At 41.7% G+C, this 27,779-nt stretch overlaps 1 protein-coding gene across 3 annotated transcripts in view; it reads right to left on the bottom strand.

The window, feature by feature from the left end:
• Positions 1 to 27,779, bottom strand: part of Zcchc17 (zinc finger CCHC-type containing 17) — a 41,044-nt gene that overhangs the window by 1,528 nt on the left and 11,737 nt on the right. For all 3 annotated transcript variants that reach the window (XM_090335377.1, XM_090335376.1, XM_090335378.1), the window contains 4 exons: positions 22,683 to 22,783; positions 18,703 to 18,794; positions 14,735 to 14,835; positions 12,236 to 12,381 (listed from right to left, as the gene is read on the bottom strand). In XM_090335377.1, the coding sequence (XP_090191503.1) occupies positions 12,236 to 12,381; positions 14,735 to 14,835; positions 18,703 to 18,794; positions 22,683 to 22,783 (440 nt within the window). The remainder of the gene's footprint in view (positions 1 to 12,235; positions 12,382 to 14,734; positions 14,836 to 18,702; positions 18,795 to 22,682; positions 22,784 to 27,779) is intronic.

Here is a 27,779-nt window from a genome sequence, read left to right on the forward strand (position 1 = left end):
GTGCTTGCCTAGCATGCAGGAAGCCCTGGGTTAAGTTCCTCAGTACCAAATAAACAGAAAAAAACAGAAGTGGTACTGTGGCTGGAGTGATAGAGTGCTAGTCTTGGGCAAAAGAAGCTCAAGGACAGTGCCCAGGCCATGAGTTCAAGCCCCAGGATTAGTTAAAAAAAAAAAAATCAAGTAAACCTTTAAGTACCGACAAAAGACATATAAAACAAGTAAAAATCCTAAACCATGTTTTATGGATTCCAGGACACTAAAGGCATTCCAGTGTAAATAATATAAATACATGTATGTATCTATACACAAAAATACATGCATATTAGGGATTGTGTATATATTCTACTTCTATATTACCTTTTTAGACAGGGTCTCATGGTGTAGCCCAGGCTGCTCTGAAATTCACAATCTCTCTGATTCTGCTCCTCAGTGCTCAAATTACAGGCCTGTGTATCATTACAGTTACTATACTTACATATATTTAATATACTAGGAAGGACACAACTAACTGGTATCAAGTGTTATCTTAGGAACAAGAATGGGGGAGGACAAAACAATTTTTACATCATATAAATTTATCCAATTTGAGTTTATTTTTTTTTCTGCCAGTCCTAGGGCTTGAACTCAGGACCTGAGTGCTGTCCTTGAGCTTTCTCAAGGGTAGAGCTCTACCACTTGAGCCACAGCACCACTTACACCTTTTCCTATATATGTAGTATGGAGGAATTGAACCCGGGTCCGCATGCATGCCAGGCAAGCACTCTACCACTAGGCCAAATTCCCAGTCCACCTTTTTGGGTTTTTTAAAAGCAACAGCATCAGCTGGGCAGGGTGGTTCACACCAGTGATCCTAGCTACTCAGGAGGCTGAGTTCTGAGGATTGTGGTTCAAGGCCAGCCTGGGCACTTTTTTTGTGGGCTTGAGGGTATAGCTTCATGGTAGAGTGTTTGCTAAGGATGCTCAGACCCCTGAGCTCAATCCCTGGCACCAGAAAAACAAAACAAAACAAAACCTACCACAGCTAGTTCCCACGAAGTGTCTATAAAGTATCAGGCACTACAGTTAGGACCCACTGATTTCATAGAACCTCCTTTGAAATATGTATTTGCAAAAAAAAAATTCCCTTTTACTGAAAAGAAAAAGGAGCTTTAAAAATAAAATGGCATCTATTCAGGTGCCAATGGCTCCTCCTGTAATCCTAGCTAACTCAGAAGGCTGAGATCTAAGGATTACAGTTCAAAGACAGCTCAGACAGGAAAGGCTCTGTGAGACTCTTTATCTCTAATTATCTTCCCCTCTCCCTGACACTCCTCCCTCCCTCCAAGAAAAAGCCAAAAGTAGAGAGCTGTGACTCAAGGGGAAGAGCGCTTAGCCTTATGTGAAAAAGCTGAGGGATGATACCCAAGCACCAAATTCAAAACCTAGTATCAGCAAAAAAAAAAAAAAGTGAATTTTTTTCCCCCATGTCACATAGAAAGTTAAGTGGCTGAGCTTAAATTTGAGTTTAATCTTATTCTAAGATTATTGTCCTGACTGCCTTACTTTGCTCTATAGGAGAAGCCTTGTGCTATATAGCAATAAAAAGTCAGAAGTGGAGATGTAGCTTAAGTGGTAGAAGGATAGTCTTGAGAAGAAAAGCTCAAGGACAGTCTGGCAAGGTGGCCCATGCCTGTAATCCTAGCTACTCAGGAGCCTGAGATCTGAGGATCACTATTCAAAGCCAGCCGGACACTAAATAAAGTCCATGAGACTCTTATCTCCAATTAACCACTAGTAAGCCAAAAGTGGCTCCAGGGTTAGGGTGGTAGCCTTGAGCTGGAGAGCTCAGAGACAGCTCCCAGGCCCATAATTCAAACCCCACAACCGAAGACAGAAGAAGGAGAAGATGGTGATGATGAAGGAGAAGGAGAAAGGGAAGAAACAGTACCTATATTGCTTCCACTTATGAAAGTAAAGGGTATTAAATCTTTCAGAAAAAGATCCCTAGAGGTTATCTAGCTTATCTAAAGACAGTGATTCACAGATGCAGAGACATAGAACAGTTGGTTGCTGGTGGCTCATGCCTTTAATCCTTCCCACTCAAGAGGCTGGGATCTGAAAATTATAGTTCAAAGTCATCCCAGGGTAGGAAACTGAGTCTTATCCTCAGTTAACTAGCAAAAAACAGCTGGAAGTAGAGCTGTCTCAATTGGTATAGCCTTAAACAAAAAAGTACGGGAGGCCCCAAGTTTGAGCCTCAGTACACACACACACACACACACAGCACAGGAGAAGCAGAAGATTTTGACTAGAAGATTTTGACTAGTACAGCACTTGCCTAGCAAGCTTGAATCTGGTTCAATCACCAGTTCATGGGGACAAAAATGTACAAAAGAGGGGCTGGGAGTTTGGCCTAGTGGTAGAGTGCTTGCCTAGCATGCATGAAGACCCGGGTTCGATTCCTCGGTACCACATACATAGAAAAAAGCCAGAAGTGGTGCTGAGGATCAAGTGGTAGAGCTCTAGCCTTGAGAAAGTCCAAGGACAGTGCTCAGGCCCTGAGCTCAAGCCCAGGACTGGCAAAAAGAAAAAAAAAGAACAGAGCTTAGGCCAGGAGTGGTCCACACACTTGTAATTTCAGCACTAGGGAGGCAGAGGCAGAAGAATCCCAAGCTTGAGGCTACTGAGGACTACATAGCAACCTCCAGGTCAGCCAGTGCTACCAAAAAAAAAAAAAAAAAAAAAGAAAAGAAAGAAAAAGAAAAGTCGGGAGTTTGGCCTAGTGGTAGAGTGCTTACTTAGCATGCATGAAGCCCTGTGTTTGATTCCTTGGTACCACACAACAGAAAAAGCTGGAAGTGGTGCTGTGGCTCAGCTAGCTTTGAGCTGAAGAAAGCTCAAGGAACAGCATCGAGGCCCAGAGTTCAAGCCCCATGACAGACAAAAAGGAAAAAAAAAAAAAAAAAGAACAAAGCTAAGACCCCCAAATATCATGCTACCACAGTAGTACAGCCCACAGAAACACAGGCTGTAGGTTCCTATGACACAACTGAAGCAGTTCTGAAACACTGCATGAGAGTTTTCCTTCAATTTCAAATATCTGTATTGCCTCAGTAAGGTGTCTAAAAGAAGAATGGAAGGGAGAGAAAAGGAAAAAACAAAAAGGACAAGGCAACTGCTCTTTCTATAGGCTTGCAACTGGGAGCTGGGTGTCAGAAGCCAGCAGTGACAGGGTAGATCTCCATCTACTTGTTCTTATGACTCTGTAACCTTGGTCAACCACACCTTGGAGGTCCCGCCTCCTAGAATGAAAACCAGACAAAAACAACACCCATGTCACATGGCTGTGATTAAGGACACAGTATTTATGGTCTGGAGAGGGTGGAAGCTGCCTGCCCCAGATAAGCTACCCAGGAAGTCAAGATCTGAGGACTGTGGTAAAGCCAGCTCCAGAAGGAAACTCCATAAAACTCTTATCTCAACTAGCCATCAAAAAAAGTCAGCCAGGCACTACTGGCTAACACATGTCATCCCAGTTGCTACTCAGGAGGTTGAGATCTGGGAATTTGAAGCTGGTAAGAAAGTTTGTGACACTCTCATCTCCAGTTAAACACAGAAAGTTGGAAGTAGAGGGGCCGGGAGTTTGGCCTAGTGGTTAAAGTGCTTGCCTAGCATGCATGAAGACCTGGGTTCGATTCCTCGGTACCACATACATACATAAAAGCCAGAAATGGTGCTGAGGCTCAAGCGGTAGAGCTCTAGCCTTGAGAAAGTCCAAGGACAGTGCTCAGGCCCTGAGCTCAAGCCCAGGACTGGCAAAAAAAAAAAAAAAAGAAAGTTGGAAGTAGAACTGTGGCACAAAGAGGTATAGCACTAGCCTTTAGCAACAAAGCTCAGGGCCAGGGCCCAGCCTGAGCTCAAGCTCCACAATCAACTGACAAAAACAAAAAATGAAAAACTGGAAGTGAAGCCATGGGTCAAGTGACTAACAAAAAGACGGGAAAGGACAGTGCCCAGGCCCTGAAAGGCATCTAGGCTCTGAGTTCAAATTCAAATTTCAGTACTGGCGCATGCACACACATGAAAACACGTAACACACACAAATGTATGCACACACAGAAATCTCCTGAGTTACCTATGGCCACGTAATATTTGACAAGGGAGCCAAAAAAATAGAATGGGAAGAAAGACAGCCTCTTCAACAAGTGGTGCTGGCAGAACTGGTTAAGCACCTGCAGAAAACTAAAGTTGGATCCTTCTTTGTCACCCTGCACTAGAATTAACTCCAAATGTATCAAAGACCTCGAGGTGAAAGCCAACACACTGAAAACTTTACAAGAAGAAATAGGAGATACACTAGGCCTCCTTGGCACAGGCTGAAAGTTTCTTAATAAGGACCAAGAATCACAACAAATCAGAGAAAAGCTGGATAAGTGGGACTGCATTAAACTGCAGAGCTTTTGTATGGCAAAGGACATAGCTAGTAAATTAATTAGGAAGCCTACAGAATGGGAGAAGATCTTCACCAGCCATACAATGGACAAATCTAAAATATCTAACTATCTAAAATATATCAACAACTCAAAAAATTGAATCACTCCAAAACTGATCTCCAAAGTAACAACCATCCCATTAAAAGATGGGCCAAAGACTTAAAGAGAGTCTTCTCTGAAGAAGAAACAAAAATGGCCGATAGACACATGAAGAAATGCTCAGTATCTCTGGCCATAAAAGAAATGCAAATCAAAACAACTCTAAGATTCCACCTCTCTACTACACTGTTGGTGGGAGTGCAAACTCGTTCAAACACCATGGAAAGCAGTATGGCAGCTCCTCAAAGGACTAAACATAGAGCTCCCCTATGACCCAGTAATTTCACTACTTGGCATTTACCCAATTGTCCAGAAACAAGGACATACTAAATCCACTAGCACAACGATGTTCATTGCAGCACTATTTACCATAGCAAAGATATGGAACCAACCCAGATGTCCCTCAGTTGATAAGTGGATCAACAACATGTGGTATTTGTACACAATGGAATTCTACGCTGCTGTCAGAAAGAAAGACATCGCCCCATTTGTTAGGAAATGGAAAGACTTAGAAAAAAATCATATTAAGTGAAGTAAGCCAGACTCAAAGGAACTTAGGCTCAATGGTTTCCCTCATTTGTCATAATCAGTAGAAACCTTGGGCTCTCATAGCAGAGATTTGCAATAGAGCAAAACCTAGATATAGAAGGCCATACAGTATGACGCTAAATGAAAGGACCTCCAGGATATAGAAACAAAAGCCATATAATGAGTGATTGTTGTCCTTAATGTACTATGTTATCTCTCATCTCTTTTGCTGTCCCTTGGTTATCTCATATTGTTACAATATCTCACTTTGTTATCTGATATATTGGATATATTTGTATTTGGTTATTTGAAATTGGATAGGGAAGGGGGGAAAACAAGATGAGGGGTGGGCGTGAGGGGAGGGAAATGGGGACCAAGACATGAGAAAGGGTATCAATGTGTGTGAATTAATGCACCTTTTATCTGGCGCATATAACGTAACCCTTCTATTAATTACAATAAAAAATATATTGAAAAAAAATCTCCTGAGTTATGCTATATATAGTACAAGGCTTCTCCCATAGTACAAAGTAAGGCAGTCAGGACAATAATCGTAGAATAAGATTAAACTCAAATTTAAGCTCAGCCACTTAACTTTCTATGTGACAGGGGGAAAAAAATTCACTTTTTTTTTTTTTTTGCTGATACTAGGTTTTGAATGTGGTGCTTGGGTATCATCCCTCAGCCTTTTCACATAAGGCTAAGCGCTCTTCCCCTTGAGTCATAGCTCTACTTCTGGCTTTTCCTTGTGTGGGGTGGGAGGGTGACAGGGAGAGGGGGCGATAACTAGAGATAAGAGTCTCACAGAGCCTTTCCTGTCTGAGCTGTCTTTGAACTGTAATCCTTAGATCTCAGCCTTCTGAGTAGCTAGTATTACAGGAGTGAGCTATTGGCACCTGAATAGATGCCATTTTTTTTAAAGCTCAGTTTTCTTTTCAGTAAAAGGGAATTTTTTATAAATACATATTTCAAAGGAAGTTCTATGAAATCAGTGGGTCCTAACTGTAGTGTCTGATACTTTATGGACACTCAGTGGGAACTACTGTGGTAACTTCTGTTTTGTTCTTCTGGTGCCAGAGATTGAGCCCAGGGCTCTGATCATCCTTAACAAACACTCTACCATGAAGCTACACCCTCAAGCCCACAAGTATTTTCCTCTTGTTTCAGAGAACTACCAGGATGCTCTTACAGTGTGGTTAAATAGCTACAGAAGATGAGTCTAAATTATTATTACTTTTTATTTTATTTTTTTGCCAGTCCTGGGGACTGAACTCAGGGCTTGAGCTTGAGCACTGTCCTTGGCTTTCTTCAAGGTTACTGCTCTACCACTTGTGCCCTAGCACCATTTCCAGCTTTTCTATGTATGTGGTACCAAGGAATCAAACCTCAGTCTTAGTGCATGCTAGGCAAGCACTCTCTCACTAGGCCAAACTCCTGGCCCAGAGTCTAATTTTTTAAATTAATTAATTTATTTATTTGTCGGTTATGGGGCTTGAACTCTAGGCCTGAGCCTTGTCCCTGAGCTCTTCAGCTCAAGGCTACCACCCAACCCTTGAGCCACAGGGCCACTTCCAGTTTTCTGGTGGTTAATTGGAGATAAGAGGCTCATGGAAGGGCCGGGAGTTTGGCCTAGTGGTTAAAGTGCTTGCCTAGCATGCATGAAGACCCGGGTTCAATTCCTCCGTACCACATACATAGAAAAAAGCCGGAAGTGGTGCTGAGGCTCAAGTGGTAGAGCTCTAGCCTTGAGAAAGTCCAAGGACAGTGCTCAGGCCCTGAGCTCAAGCCCAGGACTGGCAAAAAAAAAAAGAGGCTCATGGACTGTAGTGCCCAGGCTGGCTTTGAACTACAACCCTCAGATCTCAGCCTGCTGAGTAGCTAGGATTATAGGTATGAGCCACTGCGCCTGACTCTGCGTATAATTTTTTTTTCTTTTTCTTTTTTTGCCAGTCCTGGGCTTGAGCTCAGGGCCTGAGCACTGTCCTTGGACTTTCTCAAGGCTAGAGCTCTACCACCTGAGCCTCAGCACCACTTCCGGCTTTTTTCTATGTATGTGGTACCAAGGAATCGAACCCCGGATCTTTTTGCATGCTAGGCAAGCACTGTACCACTAGGCCAAACTCCTGGCCCCTGAGTCTAAATTTTAAAAGTAAGTTTTAACCAAAATACTTTCTTGGCAATTCCATGGGACAGAGAATGAGTGAGAACGAAGCAACCACAGCCAGTAGTGGTGAGTAGGGAAACCATGGCCTCGTTTGTGGTACAGCACATCTTTCAGTGGCATTTAATATATAATTTCAGTCATATATCCCCATCAGGGCTTGGGAGCTTCGCTAGGTTCTGTCCTTTACATAGGAAAGGGTCCTAGGAAAGCAAATAAGCAAATGTCTAACCAGATACGGATTCCCTTCTAGCCTAGCCCATCCTAAGTAAGAAATAGGGAGAATAACGCTGACTTCCATCTAAGAAACACATCACAGTTCCTCAATAATAATGTTGTCAGGGAAAGCAACAGTTTGGATGGGATTGGGGGTACAGAGGAAGGGGGAGGGCTACAGAATGTGACTGAGAATGAATATGGTCACTATATGAAAATACAACAATGGAACCTATTGAAATTGTTTGAAGAGGAGGAATGATATTGGAAGAATGATGAAAGGAGTGAGATTGCTAGGGATACATTGTATACACGTGTGGACATATCACAATGAAACCCCTTTGTACAACACATGAATGCTAATTTTAAAAGACAATCTGTCGAGTCAAAATTTACTGGCTGGGAACGTCGCTTAGTGATATTATTTGCCCTGGGTTTGATTCCTCAATAGCACATACATAGAAAAATCTAGAAGCAGCACTGTGGCTCAAATGGTAGAATGCTACCTTTGAGCAAAAGAAGCTCAGGGACAGTGCCAGGCCCTGAGTTCAAGCCCCAGAAATAGCAAAAGAAAAAAAAATCATTATTTTTGCCGAGATGGAGTCTCACTTAGATAGCCCAGGCTGATCCTGAACTGCTAATTCTCCTGCCTTACACTTCCAAGTAGCTGGGATTATAAATATGCATCACTGTACGATCTAAGATTCACCAATTATTATTTCCATTTTACAGAGGGAAGCCTGTAATTCAAAGAAGAAAAGCAAGTTGACAAAGGCCAAAGCAACAAGAATGCAATGTTTCCTGAGTTTAGCACTTTTTCAACTTTGCTCTCAAAGATACAGGTTCAGAAGAAGAACAAAACGCTAGAGAATTCTGATACACTAGAAAATAGACTCTGGCAATTGGGGACTAAAAACAGGCCTTCTAACTAACTTTCATGCGGCCTGAAGAAACACAACTTGCACTCCAGCAGGTGGCAGCACTTGCGCTGGGTCTAACTGAGTTAGAAAACACACGAACAGTTTCTTTAGAAACTGAAGGTCAACAGGAAAGTTGGGAGGGGTGTAGGGAAGGCAGAGAGTTAGAAATTTCTGATCCCTAGACTGACTTCAAGTGGGAAAAGAAAAAAAAAGAAGACATAAAGTGTGAGCCTAAGACAAAGGAGGTGAGGCACCAAAAAGAAGCCACTGCTTGCTTGTCTCTAAGCCTCTAGAAAAAGCAAATATCCCTTGCGAGAGTATGCTCTTCACAGCTCTGAAACAGACTATCAAGAGCCAAAGGGAAAAACAAAAGGAAACGGAAAATCTGAGAAGAAGGAATTACAGCGGTGTGCAACTGATTCAGCGCTTAATAGTCCAGATGGGCTGGGGCTTTGCACATGTATCTTACCTAACTTTTATCAACAAATGGACAAAATTTTTACGAAACTTAACTATAAACTCAAAGAGGGTGACTAAGATGAAGCAACTTGTTCATGTGGTAGGATCTTTGTTCAACTCTGGCTGGGGCCCAAAGCACATTTCTTTTTAGCCTGACAAAGCTTAACACCTAAATCCTTTGGAATTGATTTAGCAAGGAGTCAAGCAAGTGCTGGTTCTTGTGAAATGACTGTCAAGAGATGATTCGATTGTTAAACGGACTTTCTAGGATAAACTTTTGAGAACTAGTACAGAAGATAAATCCTGGCTAGAAATTGCCTGTAAGGTATCACTTTATTTCTTTGGAAAGGAAAAAGCAGAAGAAAATGGTCTATCAATCAAGTAAAATATTTAGTACCTAGGAAGCACTTTAGAGAGCCAGTTATTTATAGTGTTGCTAAGATGATCAGGCAACAAATTCTTACTTTTTGTGCCAATACTGGGGCTTGAACACAGAGCTTAGAGCTTTCTCTTGGCGTTTTCTGCACAAGGTGGTGCTCTATCACTTGAGCCACAGCTCTACTTTTGGTATTTTTCTGGTTAATTAGAGACAGGAGTTTCATGGGTTTTTCTACCTAGGCTGGCTATGAGCCTCAATTCTCAGTTCTCAGCTGTCTGAGTAGCTAACTATGTCTCCACCACTGAACTACACCTCAAATCCTACAGCCATCATAATGCACTGAGCTACATCTCAAGGCATACAACAATTGTAATCCAACTAGACTAGTGAGTTACAAGTTGATATGCACAAAGACACTTTAAAAAGTAAGGCATAGACTTCCGTAGGCCCCAACCCACAGGCCAAAAGCCAGTGCCAGGCTGGGTACATCCCTTAACCAGGGTTGCTAGACACTCAGGCAACTTAGGTCCTTTCTAATGTTGGCCAGGAATAAGCCCTTCTCTATAAATGCATTTCCTTTTTCTGCCAGGCACTTTAGCCTATAAAGCCAATTAATAAAAATACTGATTGAGGAAAATAAAAAGGCATAAAACCATTCATATACTAAGCAAAGGGCAATGGAGATGTAGACATGGGTTGACTAAGCAGATTACTAAAAAGTTGCATACCTAGCAGATCCTTAACAATTGTTTTGGTGTACGGAAATACATGTCTTAAAATGGTTCCAATTAATCCGCAAAAGAGCTGGATTGGCCGGGCATGGTGGTTCACCCCTGTAATCCTAGCTAGTCAGGAGGCTGAGATCTGAGGATAGCAGTTCAAAGCCAGCCCCAGGCCTACACTAAAGTCCATGAGAATCTTATCTCCAATTAACCACTAGAAAACTGGAAGTGGCACTGTGGCTCAAGTGGTAGAGCACTAGCCTTGAGCTGAAGAGCTCAGAGACAGTGCCCAGGCAGAGTTCAAGGCCCATTACCAACAACGAAAGCAACAACAAAAAAAAATCTGGGGGTGGGGGGAGAAGGCTGGGTGTTGTGGCTCACGACTGTAATCCTAGCTACTCAGGAGGCTGGGAACTGAGAATCGTTTAAAGCCAGCCCATGTACAAAAGGACCTGAGACTCTTATCTCAAATTAACCTCTAAAAATGGGAAGTGGTACTTGGCTCAAGGGTAGAGTAGTAGCCTTGAGCTGAAGAACTCAGGGACAGCACCCAGGCTGAATTCAAGCCCCATGACCCACCAAAAAAACAAAACAAAAAAACAAACCAACCCCTAGGGGTTGGAGGTGTGGCTCAGTTGAAAAATGCATTGGTCAGGCCAGGAGTTTGGCCTAGTGGAAGAGTGCTTGTCTAGTATGCATGAAGACCCAGGCTCAATTCCTTGGTGCCATATACATAAAAAAAGACTGAAGTGGTGTTATGGCTCAAGTGGTGGAGTTCTAGCCTTGAAAAAGCCCAAAGACAGTGCTCAGGACCCGAGTTCAATCCCCAGGACTGGCAAAAAAAAAAAAAAAAAAAAGAAAGAAAAAAAGAGAACTAGTTAGTGAGTAGCAGGTACTGAGTTCTAGTCCTAGTCACAGACCTAAAAAATAGAAAACAATATCATATGTCCAAATTGAGATCCTAATAAAGTAAAACAAATATGCATTCTTAAAACTCCTGAGGCTAGCTGGGCTTTGGTGGCTCATACCTGTAATCCTAGCTACTCAGGAGGCTGAGATCTGAGGACTGAGGTTCAAAGCCCAACCAGGCAGAAAAGTCCATGAGAGTCTTATTTTCATAACCACCAGAAAACCAGAAATGGAGCTATGCCTCAATTTATGGAGCACCATCCTTGAACAAAAAGCTCAGGGACTGAGTTCAGGCCCTATAACGGATTAAGACTGACTAACTAAATCAAAGGTTTTAGTTTTCCTTCTTTAACCCAGATTAGCCATCAACTACTGTCCTATCTCTACCTTCCAGGTGCTGGGTTTATAAAGGTGCACATCACACCTGCCCAGCAGCCTTCAAGGGTTAACATTTTTTTAAAAATGTTTTGCCTGGGGCTTGAACTCAGGCCTGGGCACTGTCCCTGAACTTTCTTTTATTTTATTTTTTGTCAGTTGTGGGGCTTGAATTCTGGGCCTGGGCTTTGTCTCTGTCAGCTCAAGACTACCGCCCTACCCTTTGAGGCACAGCACTACTTCCTGTTTTCTGGTGATTAATTGGAGATATGAACAGTGATCCTCAGATCTCAGCCTCCTGAGTGGCTAGGATTATAGATATTAGCCACCCTGCCTGGCTATCCTTGAGCTTTTCTGCTCAAGACTTCTACCACTTAAGCTACATTTCCACTTCTGATTTTTTATTGGTTAATTGGAGATAAGAATCTCATGAACTTTTCTGCCTGGACTGGCTTCAAATCACAATCCTCAGATCTGAGCCTTCTGAGTAGCTACGATTATAAACATCCACTGATGCCCACGGAAATAGTCTAATTTATCTGAAGAAAATAGTAATGAAATGGCCAAAAATGTAGGTTGGGCAGGGTGCCAGATATTGAAAAACAAAGAAGAAAATCAAGATTTCCTGTAATCTTTCATTCTAGGTATGATGTATTCATTTTTCTTATTTTCTGGTACCCTTTTATGTTCTTCAAAATTTTTGATATTAAGAACAATGAAATATTCTACCCTATGGCTATATGATTATTATCTTTCTTCCTTATTACTGAATATTATTACTTTCTTTTTTTATTCTAATTCAATTTTCATTTTAATTAATATTATTACTTTCAACCTACTGTTCGTTTTTTTTCTTTTGGTGAGTCCTGGGGCTTGAATGCTGGCCTGGATGCTGTATATGAGCTTCTTTTGCTCAAAGCTCATGTTTCTGCAAAATGCACATTTATTTTAAAACAAATTTAAAAAAAATATATATATATAAAGATGGAATTTACCTTCTTCCTTTTTCTGGAGGAATTCTTTGTGGGATCAGGCTTCTCAAATTCTGCTGACTTTGCTTCTTCTTTTTCCTCTTCTTCATCAGGTATAAGAGCATATTTGGTCCCACCTGGTTGCATGAAACAATCCTTTGCAAAGTGGCCTACAGAAGAAAAACAGAGAGGGTAGAAAGGGAATAAGTAGTCACTCCTCTCAGAGGCTCCTGACATGGGCTCCAAAAATATTACTGAGTCTATTTAGAACCAGTTTTCTGCCACCTCAAGATGGCACTACTCACTCAGCAGAGGCAGGGGAGCAGTTGGTCCTACAGCTGGTGGAGATACTGGTACTGCTTTAGAAATGGCAGAGGAGGAGAATGCAGATTGTGCTACCCTCCATTAGCAATGGGACTTATTAATTTTTCGAGGTCTATTCTGGAACTCATTCCTGACAGTGAAAAGCTGCTCCAGAGAGCAGAGGGAGCTGAGTAGCAAGCCAAGTCCTAAAGGAAGATAGCTAGCAGGAAGTGGGCACTGCCAGCCAAGCTAACACACAGAGAGACAGGCACAGTAACCAATGGGCACTGAACATTCACAGATTGTCAAGTCTGGCAAGAGCCTGAGGAATCATGAGATCCAACATCCTGCAATTGCAGAGGAGTCCAAGCTTACAGCTAGGAAATAGCTCAAGGTCACGCATAGTAACAGAGCAACTTATGGCAGATTTCATGCCTCCCTGTCCTCAGCTTTTTAGCTGCAACAAAACCAGCTATCTTTGGCTTGACCTATGGTGACAGAAACAAATTATGATTATTAACATTATTTTCTATATGTCCTTCTGCCTCATGTAGTGCTGTAGAAGGACCCTTAACAGATGGTTTCCCCCTGCATAGCTAGTTTTATCAAAGCATTCCACAGATTCCATCTGAGGGGCAGACACAACTGCACAACTAGAGAGCTATATGCAAGCTACTTTGTCCCCCACCCCCAAGTCTAGAAGCTGAATGGCTCCAGGAAAGGGCACAGCTCAGAATCCTCCAAATACCTGGTATACATCTACCTTTCCCCTGGGGAGATATTCTTTCTCTCAGTTCTATTTTTCCCTTCTCCCTCTACATCAATAATACATAGAAGCTTAAAATCCCGTAACTTCAGCCAGGGCACAAATCTGCCACAAGTCATTGCAGAAAAATGAACAAAGCAGGACAGATGGAAGGCTAGGGAGAAGAGGTGACAAATTGAGGTCACTCAGAAAATGAGAAGCTGGCAATCCCTCTATGGCTCCAACAAGGGAAGTCAAGCTGACAGAGCTTTTAATATTTGAAAGATTAGAAGAAACCTGAGGAAATCTACAAGCTACTAGCCTGTATTGTTATTACCAGGACATTGTATTCAGAGGTTTGAAGTTACGAGAGAGAAAGATGAGGAAGACACAGCTCAACTTGGATCTTCAATAATTGTCCCTAAAGATAAAATTTGGTGTAAGAGGGCTGGGAATGTGTCTTAGTGGTAGAGTGCTTGCCTAACATGCATGAAACCCTGTGCTCAATTCCTCAGTAACACATACATGGAAAATGGTAGAGGCCTAGCCTTAAGTACCGAGAGGCTCAAGGACAGTGCCCAGGCCCTGAATTCAAGGCTTAGGGAAAGTAAAAGGGAAAGGGAAAGGGAAAGGGAAAGGGAGAAGGAAGGAAGGAAGGAAGGAAGGAAGGAAGGAAGGAAGGAAGGAAGGAAGGAAGGAAGGAAGGAAGGAAAGAAAGAAAGAAAGAAGAGAGAGGGAGAGAGGGAGAGAGTGGAAGAGGGGGGAGGGGAGGAAGGGGACAGAGGGGAGGGAGGAAGAAAGGAGGAAAAAAGTGAAAAAAAAAATTGGAGTGTAGGGGGCCGGGAGTTTGGCCTAGTGGTTAAAGTGCTTGCCTAGCATGCATGAAGACCCGGGTTCGATTCCTCGGTACCACATACATACAAAAATGCTGGAAGTGGTGCTGAGGCTCAAGTGGTAGAGCTCTAGCCTTGAGAAAGTCCAAGGACAGTGCTCAGGCCCTGAGCTCAAGCCCAGGACTGGCAAAAAAAATAAATAAATAAATAAAATAAAATAAAATTGGAGTGTAGGAAGTAGAGCTGGGGCTCAGTGCTATCCTTGAGCCTTGAACAAAAGAGCTCAGGGACAGTGCCCAGCCTGTGCTCAATCCCCATGACCACCCCCCCCAAAAAAAAGGATATAAATCATAAACTAACACTCTTCCATCTAATGGCATAGGACATAGAGACCTTAACCAGACAGGGCAAATGCAGAAAGTGGGGTGCAGCACATGTGGGGATGGCAACGGTGGTTACTCAGAATCTTGCAGGGCCAGCATTCAGGAAAGGAAACAGATCACACTCTACGCATAACAGCACCAGCAGGTGCCACCATTAGTTAACTAAAGAGTTGAGTGAGATAGCCTAATTAATCCTAAGCTATCTCCTCCATGAGGCAGGGCCCTTCCACAGGGGGGGAAATGGCAGGCCTGTCCTTACCTTTACAGCCACACTTCTTGCAAGTAGTGTTCAGAACAGCCTCAAGAGTTATCTTCTGCCCTGTATAATCCTGGAAGGACCGCCTCCGCCGCTCTTCTTGCCTGTAATGAGGAAGACATGACTGCTGGCCCTATCAAGGGATATAGCCAGGCAGCCAGGTAATGCTGTTTTTTTGGTTTTTGTTTGTTTGTTTGTTTGGGGGGGGTGTCAGGGACACAGGAGAGAGAAGGAAAAGTGTTGGGTAGAATTTATAAAGCTAAAAAAAAAAAAATCAATTGAGTCTAACTATTCCCACTTGTCAAGAGATTTCTTTCATTCTTTCTTTCTTTCTTTTTTACATTTGCTATAATACAGAATACTTGCAACTAATGTGCTCAAAAAGTAGTTAATATGAAGAACATCATCATATATCACTTTCCTTTTTTCAAACTCTAACTTACACATGTCTCAGTCCTAGCACACATTACACTTTTTATTTACTGTTTCATAAATTTACATTTCTTCTTTGGATGATGTTTTTACTTATGGTTGTAAGAAATGGTCTCAATCTATAGCTTAGGCTGTCATCTAGCAGCCTCAGCTTCCTAAGGGTCTGTGAGACTCTTATCTCCAATTATCCACTAGAAAACCGGAAGTGGCACTGTGGGTTAAGGGGTAGGGTGGTAACCTTTAGCTGAAGAGCTCAGAGACAACACCCAGGGTGGTAGCCTTGAGATGAAGAGCTTAGGGACAGTGCCCAAGCCCAGAGTTCAAGCCCCACAACCAACAAAAAAAAGTCACTGCTTCAGTCATGTGACTCACTAGAAGCAGCCCACACTCACGGTCACTTCCCAAACCAGAAGCCTCTCTTCCTACCATATTTCTGAGAAGCAATTAGCTCATTATCTTGTTTTATATTTTACCATTGTTAAGTGTGGTTCGGGGAAACTTCACTGCTTTTGAATTAGTCTAATGCACACAGAACTCTTCAGAACAAAAGCAATTTATTACAATGTCATCAGTTTAGTGTCAGGCCTAAATAACCTCTTTGAATTCTGGGTTGTAATAGATTTTCACTATAATTGAAAGTGTTTTGTTAATAATCAGCCCTACTACTGATAATATTTAGAGACTAGCTGCTATAGCATATGAAAAACTTTGCCGCATGCAATAGTCAGAAGCAGTTAGTAATGAAAAGTGAAAACTTTAACACTGGTCTTAGATTCACTACATAACCACAGGCTAGTTAGTTATCATCAAGCACTGCTAGAAAACAGAAATACAAAATAAAATGGAAATAATGCCCATTTCACAGGTGTTTAAGAAAATTGCATGCATTAATGAATAGGAACTGGCTTGAATAATACCTGGCAAGGTACATTTTTTTCCTTTCAGAAAAAATATACCTCTGAGAAAAATGATTTTACTCAGAACAACAAATATGAGAGATTCAAAACTTTTTGAGTCAGGCACCCTGGCTTACACCAGTAATTCTAGCAACGCAGGAGGCTGAGATTTGACGTTCAAAGCAAGCCCAGGCAAGAAAGTCCGTGAGACTCATTTCCAAGTAACCACCAGAAAAAAAAAAACCTTTTTAAAATCAGATCTTAGTCAAACGTTATTAATTTTTTTTCTTTTCTAGTTTATTTGTTTTATTTGCCAGTCCTGGGCCTTTAACTTAGGGCTGGGCACTGTCCTAGAGATTTCTATAGGCTAGCACTCTACTACTTGAGCTATTGCATCACTTCTAGCTTTTTCTGTGTATGTAGTACCACAGAATCAAAGCTAGGGCTTTGTGCATGCTACCACTAGGCCACACTTAGGGCCCCTCACTTTTCTTTTTTTTTAATTGCCTTTTTCCCATTGTTGTTGCTTATTTATGAGTTTGGGTATAACGATGTAGCCCAATATGGCCTCAAACTCACAATCCTACCTCAGCTTCCTAAGTGCTGAGATTACAGGCATGTGTCACCACATTCAGCTTTAAAAAAAAAAATTATTAGTGGGCCAGAAGTGTGGCCTAGTGGTAGAGTACCTGCCTAGCATACATGAAGCCGTGGGTTCAATTTCTTGGTACCACATACACTGAAAAAGCCGGAAGTGGTGCTGTGGCTCAAGGGGTAGAGTGCTAGCCTCGAGAAATCCCAAGGACAGTGTTCAGATCCTGAGTTCAAGCCCCAGGATAGAAGAAAAAAAATATTAATGGCACAACCACCACAGAGGACATCTAATTAATGGACATCTAATTAACACGAAAAAATAATATAGTTCACCATTTAAAGCAACAAATAACATCATGATTAACCTAAGGATAAATGTATAGTTTTTACTGGCTTTCTGAAATAACAGAAAACAGTGAATAAGCCGCTCAAGTTTTCTCAATGGCTGCAGGCATAGCTCAGTAGCGGAACTCCTGACTATCAAGCATAAAGCCTTGTACTGCCAACGATTCCTCAAAGGATCTCAGGGATTCAAGAACCATGAGTTAAAATTTAAGAAGTATATTTTCTGTGACATTATCACAGATCAAAAGAAAATCCTCCAACTATTTTCAAAAGAGCCATGAAAGAAGGGTGTTGTATTCAGAAGATGTGAAACTCTAAGCACCACTGGAATTGCTCCCAGACTACCCTCATTCTCCCACATCGTCTCCACCTATCTTTTAGAAATCACTAGGACAGGGCAAGTAGCAGTACTTCATGAGTGTCGTCTGGTTGACAGATTAAAAGTATAAAAGCAGAAAAAGACAGAGAAGGAAACAAAACCTGAGATGGAGCCCTACAATGCTAAGAGGTTTTCATCATAGAACTTGATGCAATAAGTCAGAACTAAGGGCATAGGCTCATGATCCCAGCACTCAAAGGCAAAGCAGGAAGACATTGAAAAAAAAAAAAATCCAACATTAAGAAATAACTCTAGGCCAGGAATTTGGCCTAGTGGTAGAGTGCTTGCCTAGCATGCACAAAGACCTGGGTTCAATTCCTCAGTACCACATGCATAGAAAAAAAGCCAGAAGTGGTGCTGTGGCTCAAGTGGCAGAGTTCTAGCCTTGAGAAAACCCAAGGACAGTGCTCAGCTGAGCTCAAGGCCCAGGACTGGCAAAAACAAACAAAACAAAACAAAACAAAAAAACTCTACCCAGGTGCCAGCAGCTCACACTGCCATAATCCTAGCTACTCAGAAGGCTGAGATCTGCAAATCATGATTCAAGGCTAATCTGTGCAGGAAAGTCCATGAGATTTTTATCCCCAATTAACCATTAGAAAACCAGAAGTGAAGCTGTGGCTCAAGTGGTAGATTATTAGCCTTGACAAAGAAAAAAAAAGGGAAGGAAGGAAGAAAAGGAGGGAGGGAAAGAGAGAAGGAAGGAAAGCAAGCAAGCAAGCAAGCACGCAAACAAGCAAACAAGCCAGGAGCGTGGCCTAGTGGTAGAGTGCTTGCCTAGCATGCACGAAGCCCTGGGTTCGATTCCCTGCTACCACATACATAGAAAAAGCTGGAGTGGTGCTGTGGCTCAAGTAGTAGAGCCTTAAGGAAAACCCAAAGGTAGTTTTCAGGCCCTGAGTTCAAGCCCCAGGAGTGGCAAAAAGAAAGAAAAAAAAAAGACTAAGTCAGACACTAGTATCTCATGTCTATAATCCTACCTAATCAGGAGGCTGAGATTTGAGGATCAAGGATCAAAGCCGGCCTGATCACAAAGTCTATAAGATTCTTGTCTCCAATTAATCACCAAAAATCTAGAAGCACAGTGGTAGAGTATTAGCCTTGAGCAAAAAAGCTTGGGAACGCATCTAGGCCCTGAGTTTAAGCTTCAGGACTGGCACAAAAAGGAGAAAGAACTCCATAGTAATGTTATATGTAATTCATATCCATAAAAACTAAAGATCACAAAAGTGGTATAACTCATGAACAACTAAATAAATAAATAAATGGTATAAGTTCCAGATCAGCCTGAGTGGGACTGGAGCCTTTCCAAACCCTTTACCTACTCAATGATAACGTTGTTGGGATCAAGGTCTTTCCCAGTGCCTTGGTTGACAACTTTCATGGAGAGGGATACTTTTATTCTATCATTTTTCATCTGGAAAAAAAAAAGTAGAGTCAGCAAATATTTTAAGTATATAATTGAGATTGTTAATGTACAATTACCTGACTAGGGTTCAGAGTTTTCATCATATAAAGCTGGGCTTCTGTAATGGACAAAGTGCTACACTAAGAACCCAGGAAGTAAAAAGAAGTCTAATAGGCAAACCTAATGGCAGAAACCTTATAGGAAAAATGACCTGCATCTCATCCCTTTTCCTCTGCTCAGATATCCAAGGTCCTGCCAGGTAAACCAGGAAGAAAACAAAAACTTCAGAGATCTATAAGCCTAGAACATCTTGGAGAGTAAATCTCCTTCTGGACTTGGCCTAGATGTTTGTTTTGGGTTTTTTTGCCAGTCCGGGGCTTGAACTCAGGACCTGGGCACTGGCTGTAAGCTTTCACAAGGCTAGCATTCCATCACATGAGCTACAGCACCACTTATAGCTTTTCCTATGTATGTGGTACCAAGAAATAGAACCCAGGTCTTCGTGCATGCTAAGCAAGCACTCTACCACTAGGCCAAACTCCCGGCCCTAGAACTTCTTTAAACAAGATGACACATGCTACTCACCTTGTCTTCTTCTGCTCCCTGGGACACATGGAAGCCCTTCACTTCAGAGTCTGCATCAGCTGCTCTCTTGGCCTAGAATGTTTTTATCCTAACAACTCATATGACTAAGTACTTTTTCTTTGGGTTTCATCTCCTTTGAGAGCCCTTTCCTGATAACTAAATCTATCTTCAATAAGTTTGAACAGACTATAGTAGTGATATGCAGTTGTTTTTATGCACACACACACATACACATACATACATACATACATACATACATATATGTTTACTTTCAAAAAAGTCTCCTCCACTTCTATTGTATCTAAGCTCCATAATAGCTGGGATCATTTATATCTGGCCCTTTTTTCTTTTGTGAAGTTACTATGTAACCTAGGCTGGCTGGGAACTCTCAAGATTGTAATGTAATGTAGGCCGGTCTAGCATTTCAGATCCTAGTTCAGTCTGCAAAGTGTTAGGATTACAGATATATGCCATTGTGCCTGTCTTTCTTGTATGCCCTAAACCAAGAATACACTGCATACTTATACTATCAAAGCACAACTGTTTCACATCCCTCCCTGACCTTCCGGGCTGGAAGAACAGGATGAGTGCATGTTCACATGCCTCCTGTGATCTCTGCACTCACAACACTGATAACCTTCATCGGAGTTACTATTCATACTGTTCTCACTTCTACCACAGCACATGGTGATAGTAGGAAAATCACTACAGATTCTCTGTGGCTTTTTATTTTTTATTTTTTTGGCTAATCCTAGGGCTTGACCTCAAGGACTGAGCACTGTCCTTGGGTTTTCTCAAGGCTAGAGCTCTACCACTTGAGCCTCAGCACCACTTCCAACTTTTTTCTATGTATGTAGTACTGAGGACTCGAACCTTGTCTTCATGCATGCTAGGCAAGCACTCTACCACTGGGCCAAACTCCCAGCCCCAATTCTGATTTATTTATTTATTTATTTATTTATTTATTTATTTGGTGCCAGTCCTGGGCTTGAGCTCAGGGCCTGAGCACTGTCCTTGGACTTTCTCAAGGCTAGAGCTCTACCACTTGAGCCTCCACCACTTCTGGCTTTTTTTCGATGTATGTGGTACTGAGGAATCGAACCTGGGTCTTCGTGCATGCTAGGCAAAGCACTCTACCACTAAGCCAAACTCCCAGCCCGGCAATTCTGATATTTTTAAAATAAGGTTTCACTTTTGTCTAGACTGGCCTGAACACCTATCCTATTTATACTTCTCCTGTAGCTAGGATGACAAGCGTGTACCACTATGTCCAGTCCTGAGGCTTGAACTCTTGGCCTGAGCTGTGTTCCTAAGCCTTTTTGTTCTCAAGACTAGTGCTGTGCCACTTGAACCACAGTGCCACTTTTGACTTTTCTAAGTAGTTTATTAGAGATAAGAATCTCATAGATTTTTCTGTCCAGGTTGGCTTTGAACTGTCATCCACAGATCTGACTTCTGAGTAGCTAGGATTACAGGCCTGAGGCACCAGTGTCTAGTTTTTGTCTAGTTTTTTAATTGTACTGTTATTAAAATGATTGTATAGGAATCTTGTACAAGTTTTCACATCCACGTGTATTTTAGATCTAGCTTCCACACATGAGAAAGAACATGTGATATTTGTCTCTCTGAGCTTGGTTTACACCTCACTTAACATGATTTATTCTAGAACCATCCATTTCTCTGCAAATGGCATAATCTTATTCTTTCTCAGGGATGAGTACAATTCCATTGTGCATAAATGCTACATTTTTTACCTACTCATCTATTTTAGAGCATCTGAGCGGTTTTCATAATTTGGTTATTGTGAATACTGCAGCAATAAACATGTATGTGCAAGTGTCTTCTGACTTGTAATGTTTTGGGAGGAATCTTACGAGTGGTAAGGTAGAGTCAGAAGAAAGATCTATCCTTAGTTTTTTGAGGGACCTCCAGGCCACATTCCAGAGTTGTTGTACTAGGGTTCCTTTTTCCCCACCCTACATCCTTGTCAACATTTACTGTTGTTTGAATTCTCAATGTTGGCCAGTCTAACTGAGTTAAGACAGAATCTCAAAGTTGTTTTAATTTGCATTTCCTTTATGGCCAATGATGTTGAACATTTCCTCATATGTTTGCCATTCTTACTTCTGAGAAGTCTCTCTGGCTCCTTTGCCCATTTATTTGGTTGGTTTATTAGTTCCGAGAGGAGTTGATCTCTTGAGCTCCTTGTATATTTTGGATAGTAGGCCTTTGTCAGATTGTTGGTAAAGATCTTCTCTACTTTAGTAACTATATCCTTTACTGTGCAGAAACTTTCTATTTTGATACAGTCCTATTTATCAAGTCTCTTTCCTTTTTGTTGTGCCCTGGGACTCTTCAAAAATTCCTGCCTAATGTTCTAATGTTTCTCCTACTTCATGTTGCAATAGTTTCAAAGTTTTAGGTCTGACATTGAGATATCTAATCCACTTTGAGTTGTTATTGCTGCATGGTGAAAAACAGGGATCCAGTTTTAGTTTTCTGCATATGGATGTCCAGTTTTCCCAGCACCAATATTTCCACTGTACATTTTTGGCTCCCTTGTCAAATACCAGATAACTGTAAGTATATGGCTTTATTTCTGGGTTTTCTAGTTTAGTCCATCGATGTTCAGGACTGTTTTTGTGCAAGTACCAAACTTGTTTTGTTTCTGTAGTAGAGCTTGAAGTCTAAAATGGCATTGCTTTCTTTGTTAGTGTGCCTAAAATTGCTTTGTATGCCTGCCTTCTTAATTGGCTGAGATCATGTATCACAATCTCTTTGTTTATCTGAACTGCCCTTGGAGCATGATCCTTCTAATCTCCATTTCTTTTTATTTTTATTTTGGGAGTCCTGGGATTTGACTCAGGGCCTGAGCTCTACCATTTGAGCCATAGCACCACTTCTAGCTTTTTCTAGGCATGTGGTACCAAGGAATCAAACCCCAATCTTTGTGCATGCTAGGCATGCACTCTACCACTAGGCCAAACTCCCAGCCTCCAATTCTTGACTCTGCAGGATCACAGGTATGAGCCAGCGCACCTGGTCAGAAGATTTAACTTTAAGGCAGATGATTGTGACAGGATTAAAAAAAAAAAATCTCAGCTACAATTAACAACATTTTGAAACTATCATAAAATTCAAAGCAAGGCTCATCTTTTTCCTGAGTTACAGAGCCTCTTCTGGCTTTTTCTGTTTATGTGGTACTGAGGAATTAAACCCAGGGCTTTATGAATGCTATGAGGAACTCTACCACTAAGCCACATTCCCAGCTTCCTCATCTTTTCTGACCCTTGAAACTGTATAGAATTTTACCTCTCGGCCAATAAGTTTCACCCACACTTTATCTCCAACATCCACTATCTCAGAGGGCTTATCAACCCGACAGGATGACATGTGAGTTCGATGGACCAGACCTGGGCACAGAAAGAAAAACAAAACAAAACAGAGGTTGTTTCTGATACGTATACACTAAATGACTTGGTTAGGAAAAGACATGTAAGACAAAAGGAATTTTCACTGAAAATATAATGTATTTATTTATTTATTGCCAGTTCTGGGACTTGAACTTAAGGCCTGGGCACCATCCTTGGGCTTTTCTCAAGGCTACCACACTCTTGGCCCAAATATAATTAATTTAAAACTACAAACTGGGGCCGGGAGTTTGGCCTAGTGGTAGAGTTCAAGCCCCATGACTAAACCAACCAACCAACCAACCAAAGAGAATCTCACAGATATCAGTCCTCAGATCTCAGCCTCCTGTCTAACTAGGGTTACAGGCATGAACCACCAACATCCTGTATGATAATGCCATTGGAAATCTATTAAATTAGTAAAATGTGTAAAAAAAAAAAAAAGCACAGTAAAACAAGTACTACTAAGACTAGAATAAACTTTTGGGAATCAGTTACCAATGACTATCAAGAATGACAGGTCTGGGGCTGGGAATGTGGCTTAGTGACAGAGTGCTTGCCTAACACATATGAAGCCCTGGGTTCAATTCCTCAGTACTATATGAACATATGAACAGAAAAAGCTGGAAGTGGCACTGTGTCTTAAGTGCTAGAATTGAGCAAAAGCAGCTCAGGAACAGTGTCCAGGTCCTGAGTTCAAGCCTCAGGAGTGGGGGGCGGGGGGGAGAATGACTGGTCTAGCTAGGTGCTGGTGGTTCACACCAATATCTTAGCTACCTAGGAGGCTGGGAACAAGATCACAGTTTAAGGCCAGGTTGGCAAAAAAAAAAAAAAAAAAAAAAAAAGTTCATGAGCTCCCGTCTCAATCCATTGCTGGGCACAGCAGTATGTGTCTGTCACACGAGAGGCTAAGAGAGGCTAAGAATAGTTTCATGCCATCCTGGACAAGACTGTGTCCTAATGAAAGCAGCTAGGCATGGTGGTTCACACTGTCATCCCAGCTATGACAGGAAGTACACAGTAAGCAAATGGAGGTTCTGACATACAACTGGACAGAAAGCAAGACTCTACAATATAATTAGTGCAAAAAAGGGTTGGAGGCCGGGTATAGTGGCTCACGCCTGTAATCTTAGCTATTCAGGAGGCTGAGATCTGAGGATCAAGGGTCAAAGCCACCCCCAGCACTAAAAAGTCTGTGAGACTCTTTATCTCTAGTTAACCATCAGAAAACTGGAAGTGGTGCTGTGGCTCAAGGGGTAGAGTGGTGGCCTTAAGCTGAAGAGTTCAGGAACAATGCCTAATGCCTAGACCCAGAGTTCAAGTCCCACAATCGACCAAAAAAAAGGTTTGGAGGTATGACTCAGAAGTAGAAAACCTGTTTAGCAAGTTCAAACCCCAATACTGTCCAAAAGAAAAAGAATAAGGAAAGGATAGATTCAGCACTATAGCTTGGCAATAGAACACTTCTGACCATTTGTGTGAGGTCCTAATTTTAATTCCCAGCACCAGAAAAATAAATCACACTTAACAAATAAATGAATTCTAGTCCCAGGCTTGCCATTTAATATCTTGACTTAGTAAAGTCACCTATTCTTTTTGTCAGTTGCGGGGCTTGAACTCAGGGCCTGGGCACTATCCCTGAGCTCTTTTGATCAGGCTAGTGATCTACTAATTTGATCCACAGTGCCACTTCTGGCTTTCTGGTGGTTAATTGGAGATAAGAGTCTCTCAGACTTTCCTTGCCCAGGCTGACATTGAACTCTGATTCTTAGATTTCAGCCTCCTGAGTAGCTAGAATTACAGGCATTAAGCCACCAGCTCCTTTCTTGATTTTTTTTCTTATTTCTGCATTACAATTTGAAAAGGAAATCAGAAGGAGCTCAGTAATTATTTACTAAACTGAATTTACTACTAAATATGATCTTCCATTATAAGCAAGGAAGGCCAAATGCTAATACTGAAAATATCTGCTCTCAAAATTTCACCTTTAGGGGCCGGAAGTTTGGCCTAGTGGTAGAGTGCTTGCCTAGCATGCATGAAGACCCGAGTTCAATTCCTCGGTACCCCACATACATAGCAAAAAGCTGGAAGTGGTGCTGAGGCTCAAGTGGTAGAGTGCTAGCCTTGAGAAAGTCCAAGGACAGTGCTCAAGCCCTGAGACCAAGCCCAGGACTGGCAAAAAAAAAAAAAAAAAAGTTTCACCTTTATACATATATAAAATGAACTAGGAAACAAGAAGACAGGGTTGAAGGATGGGACAAAGGAGGGGTGACACTGATCAAGATGCCTGTGTGCATAAATGGATCTGTTAAACTGAAACCTATTTATACAACTATGTGAATTAAAAAAAAAAAAAGGAAAAAAGAGTGCAATGCACGAGTAGTCAGCCAATACAAAACACAGGACATTATCTCAAAAATAACTAAAGCAAAAAGGGCTGGAAATGTGGAAATGTGGTTCAAGCTGTAGGGAAAGGTAGTAGAGCTGCGTAGCAAGATCCCAAGTTCAAATTCCAGTACTGGAAGAAAGGAAGGAAGAAAGGCAGGGAGAATTGGTTAGTGCCAGAAAATAAATCAGAAGACATACAGAACATGTAGATCATCACAGAAAATTCTATGTGTTTTTTTTTTTTAACTTTCTTTTCTTTTTCTTTCTTTCTTTTTTTTTTTTTTAGGTATCAGAGCTTGAACACAGGGCCTGGGAGCTCTCCCTATGCCTTTTTGCTCAAAGCTAGTACTTTACTACTTTGAGCGCCATTTCCAGTTTTGGGGTGGTAAACGGTGAATCTTGCAAAGGTTCCTGCCTGGTCTGGCTTTGAACCACAATGCTCAGATCTCAGCCTCCTGAACAGATACGGTTGCAGGCGTATGCCATTAGCACCCAGCTACAAAAAGTAATTTATATGCATGTATGGAAATGTCAAAATGAAATCCTCTGTTCAACTGAGGGTAATAAAATATAGGAGTAAACATTACAAGAGAAGAAAGAAAACCTAGGAGGAAACATTAACAAGAGAAGAAAGAAAATCTAATTTAGATCTGAACATTAGTAAGGAGTCTTCAACTCAGTAGTGGTTAAAGAATTCTGATAATAGGGGCCTGGAGTTTGGCCTAGTAGTAGAGTGCTTGCCTAGCTTGCATTAAGATCTGGGTTCAATTCCTCAGTACCACATACACAGAAAAAAGCTGGAAATGGTGCTGTGGCTCAAGTGGAAGAGCTCTAGCCTAGAGAAAGCCCAAGGACCATGCTCAGACCCTGAGTTCAAGCTCCAAGACTGGAGAAAAAAAAAAAAAAAAAAAAAAAAAAAAAGAATTCTGATAACAGAAGTTTAGATGGGGAAGGTAAAGGGGGAGAGTAGAAATGATGGGACATGGGGTGAACAACTGCAGCAGTGATGACTTATGTAACTGTAACCACTCAGTATATCACCTTTACAATAAAAATAAATAAATGAGAGACAGGCAGACTGACAGACAGACAGAGGCAGAGAGAGAAAGACAGAGACAGAGAGAGAAAGAGAGACAGAGAGAGAGCTGGGCACGGTGGCTCACACCTATAACCCTAGCTACTCAGGAGGCTGACATCTGAGGATCACAGTTCAAAGCCAGCCTGGGCACTAAAAAAAAAAGTGAGACTCTTATCTCCTATTAATCTCTAGAAAATGGGAAGTGGGGCAGAGGCTCAAGAGGTAGGGCGGTGGCCTTGAGCTAAAGAGCTTAGGGACAACACCCAGGCCCAGAGTTCAAGCTCCATGACTCACAAAAAAGAAAGAAAAAGAGGTTTGGGAAACTAATTTAAATTAAAGCCTACCTACCTTAATTGAAAATCTTATGTTCTGATCAGAGGACAATTATTTTATTGCTCAATCCTTTCTAGGTGAAAGTAACGATCGCCCCACTTACAGAAGCTAAGACACACTGTAAGGAAGTCAATTGTTCAAGTTATTGCCCCCCAAAACCTACAAAAGATGCCCTGATTAGAACTCACATGTCCTATCTAACTGCCTGGGTCCCTGAGCTCCCTCTCTCCCCGCAAGGCTTGTTGTCTCAGCACAGCTGTCAAGCTGACTTTACTTGTAAGCTGTCAGCCACAATCAGAAGCATTATCAGATGAGGTGTGGGCACAAATGAGTTTTATGCTGACTGCTAAAAGGTAGCAGGCCTTTAATCCCACACAGTTCCCAAAATGCCAGAAAAAAGACAGCACTTATGGAAACTGACAGAACAAAAACAAGAAAAAAAAATCTGCCTTCAGACAGAGAGAAGTAAATTAAGTTTCAGCTACCACAAAATGAGAAACTTAATTACAGACTGCCAATGTCCAGCTTGAAAACTACTAATAAGCCATTTCTAATGCACTGATGCAGTATGCAGCAAAATAGTCACCAAGGCTAAAGGAATAGCTTTATTTTACAAAGATCATTTAGTTAAGCTTTTGACAGATACTGTAATATAAGAAATACAGGCCAGCCAGGTACTAGTGGCTCATGCCTGTAATCCTAGCTACTCAGGAGGCTGAGATCTAAGGATTAGGTTCAAAAACAGCACGAGCATGAAAGATTGTTTATTTCTGTCTTATTTGTTTATCTTATCCGTCTTTGGGAGAGTAAATAGGGGCACAGAAATGAGGGACAAGGGGTGAACAAATGCAGCAGTGATACTCACTACACACTATGTTGAAAATGAACTCTACAACTTGTGAGTGGAGAAGGGAGGGAAAAACTGGGAGTGAGGGAAGGGATGACATTATCCAAAAAGAAATGTACTATTACCTGACTTATGTAGCTGTAACGCCTCCGTATAACACTTTTATACTAACAATAAAAAATAACTTAAGGGCTGGGAGTTTGGCCTACTGGTAGAATGCTTGCCTAGCATGCATGAAGACCTAGGTTCGATTCCTTGGTACCACATATATAGAAAAAAAAAAAAAAGCTGGAAGTGGTGCTGTGGCTCAAAGTGGTAGAGCTCTTGCCTTGAGAAAGCCAAAGGACAGTGTT

This window comes from Megascapheus bottae, chromosome 6 (assembly GCF_031878675.1).
Source record: "Megascapheus bottae isolate mThoBot1 chromosome 6, mThoBot2.hap1, whole genome shotgun sequence".
Lineage (NCBI taxonomy): Eukaryota > Metazoa > Chordata > Mammalia > Rodentia > Geomyidae > Megascapheus > Megascapheus bottae.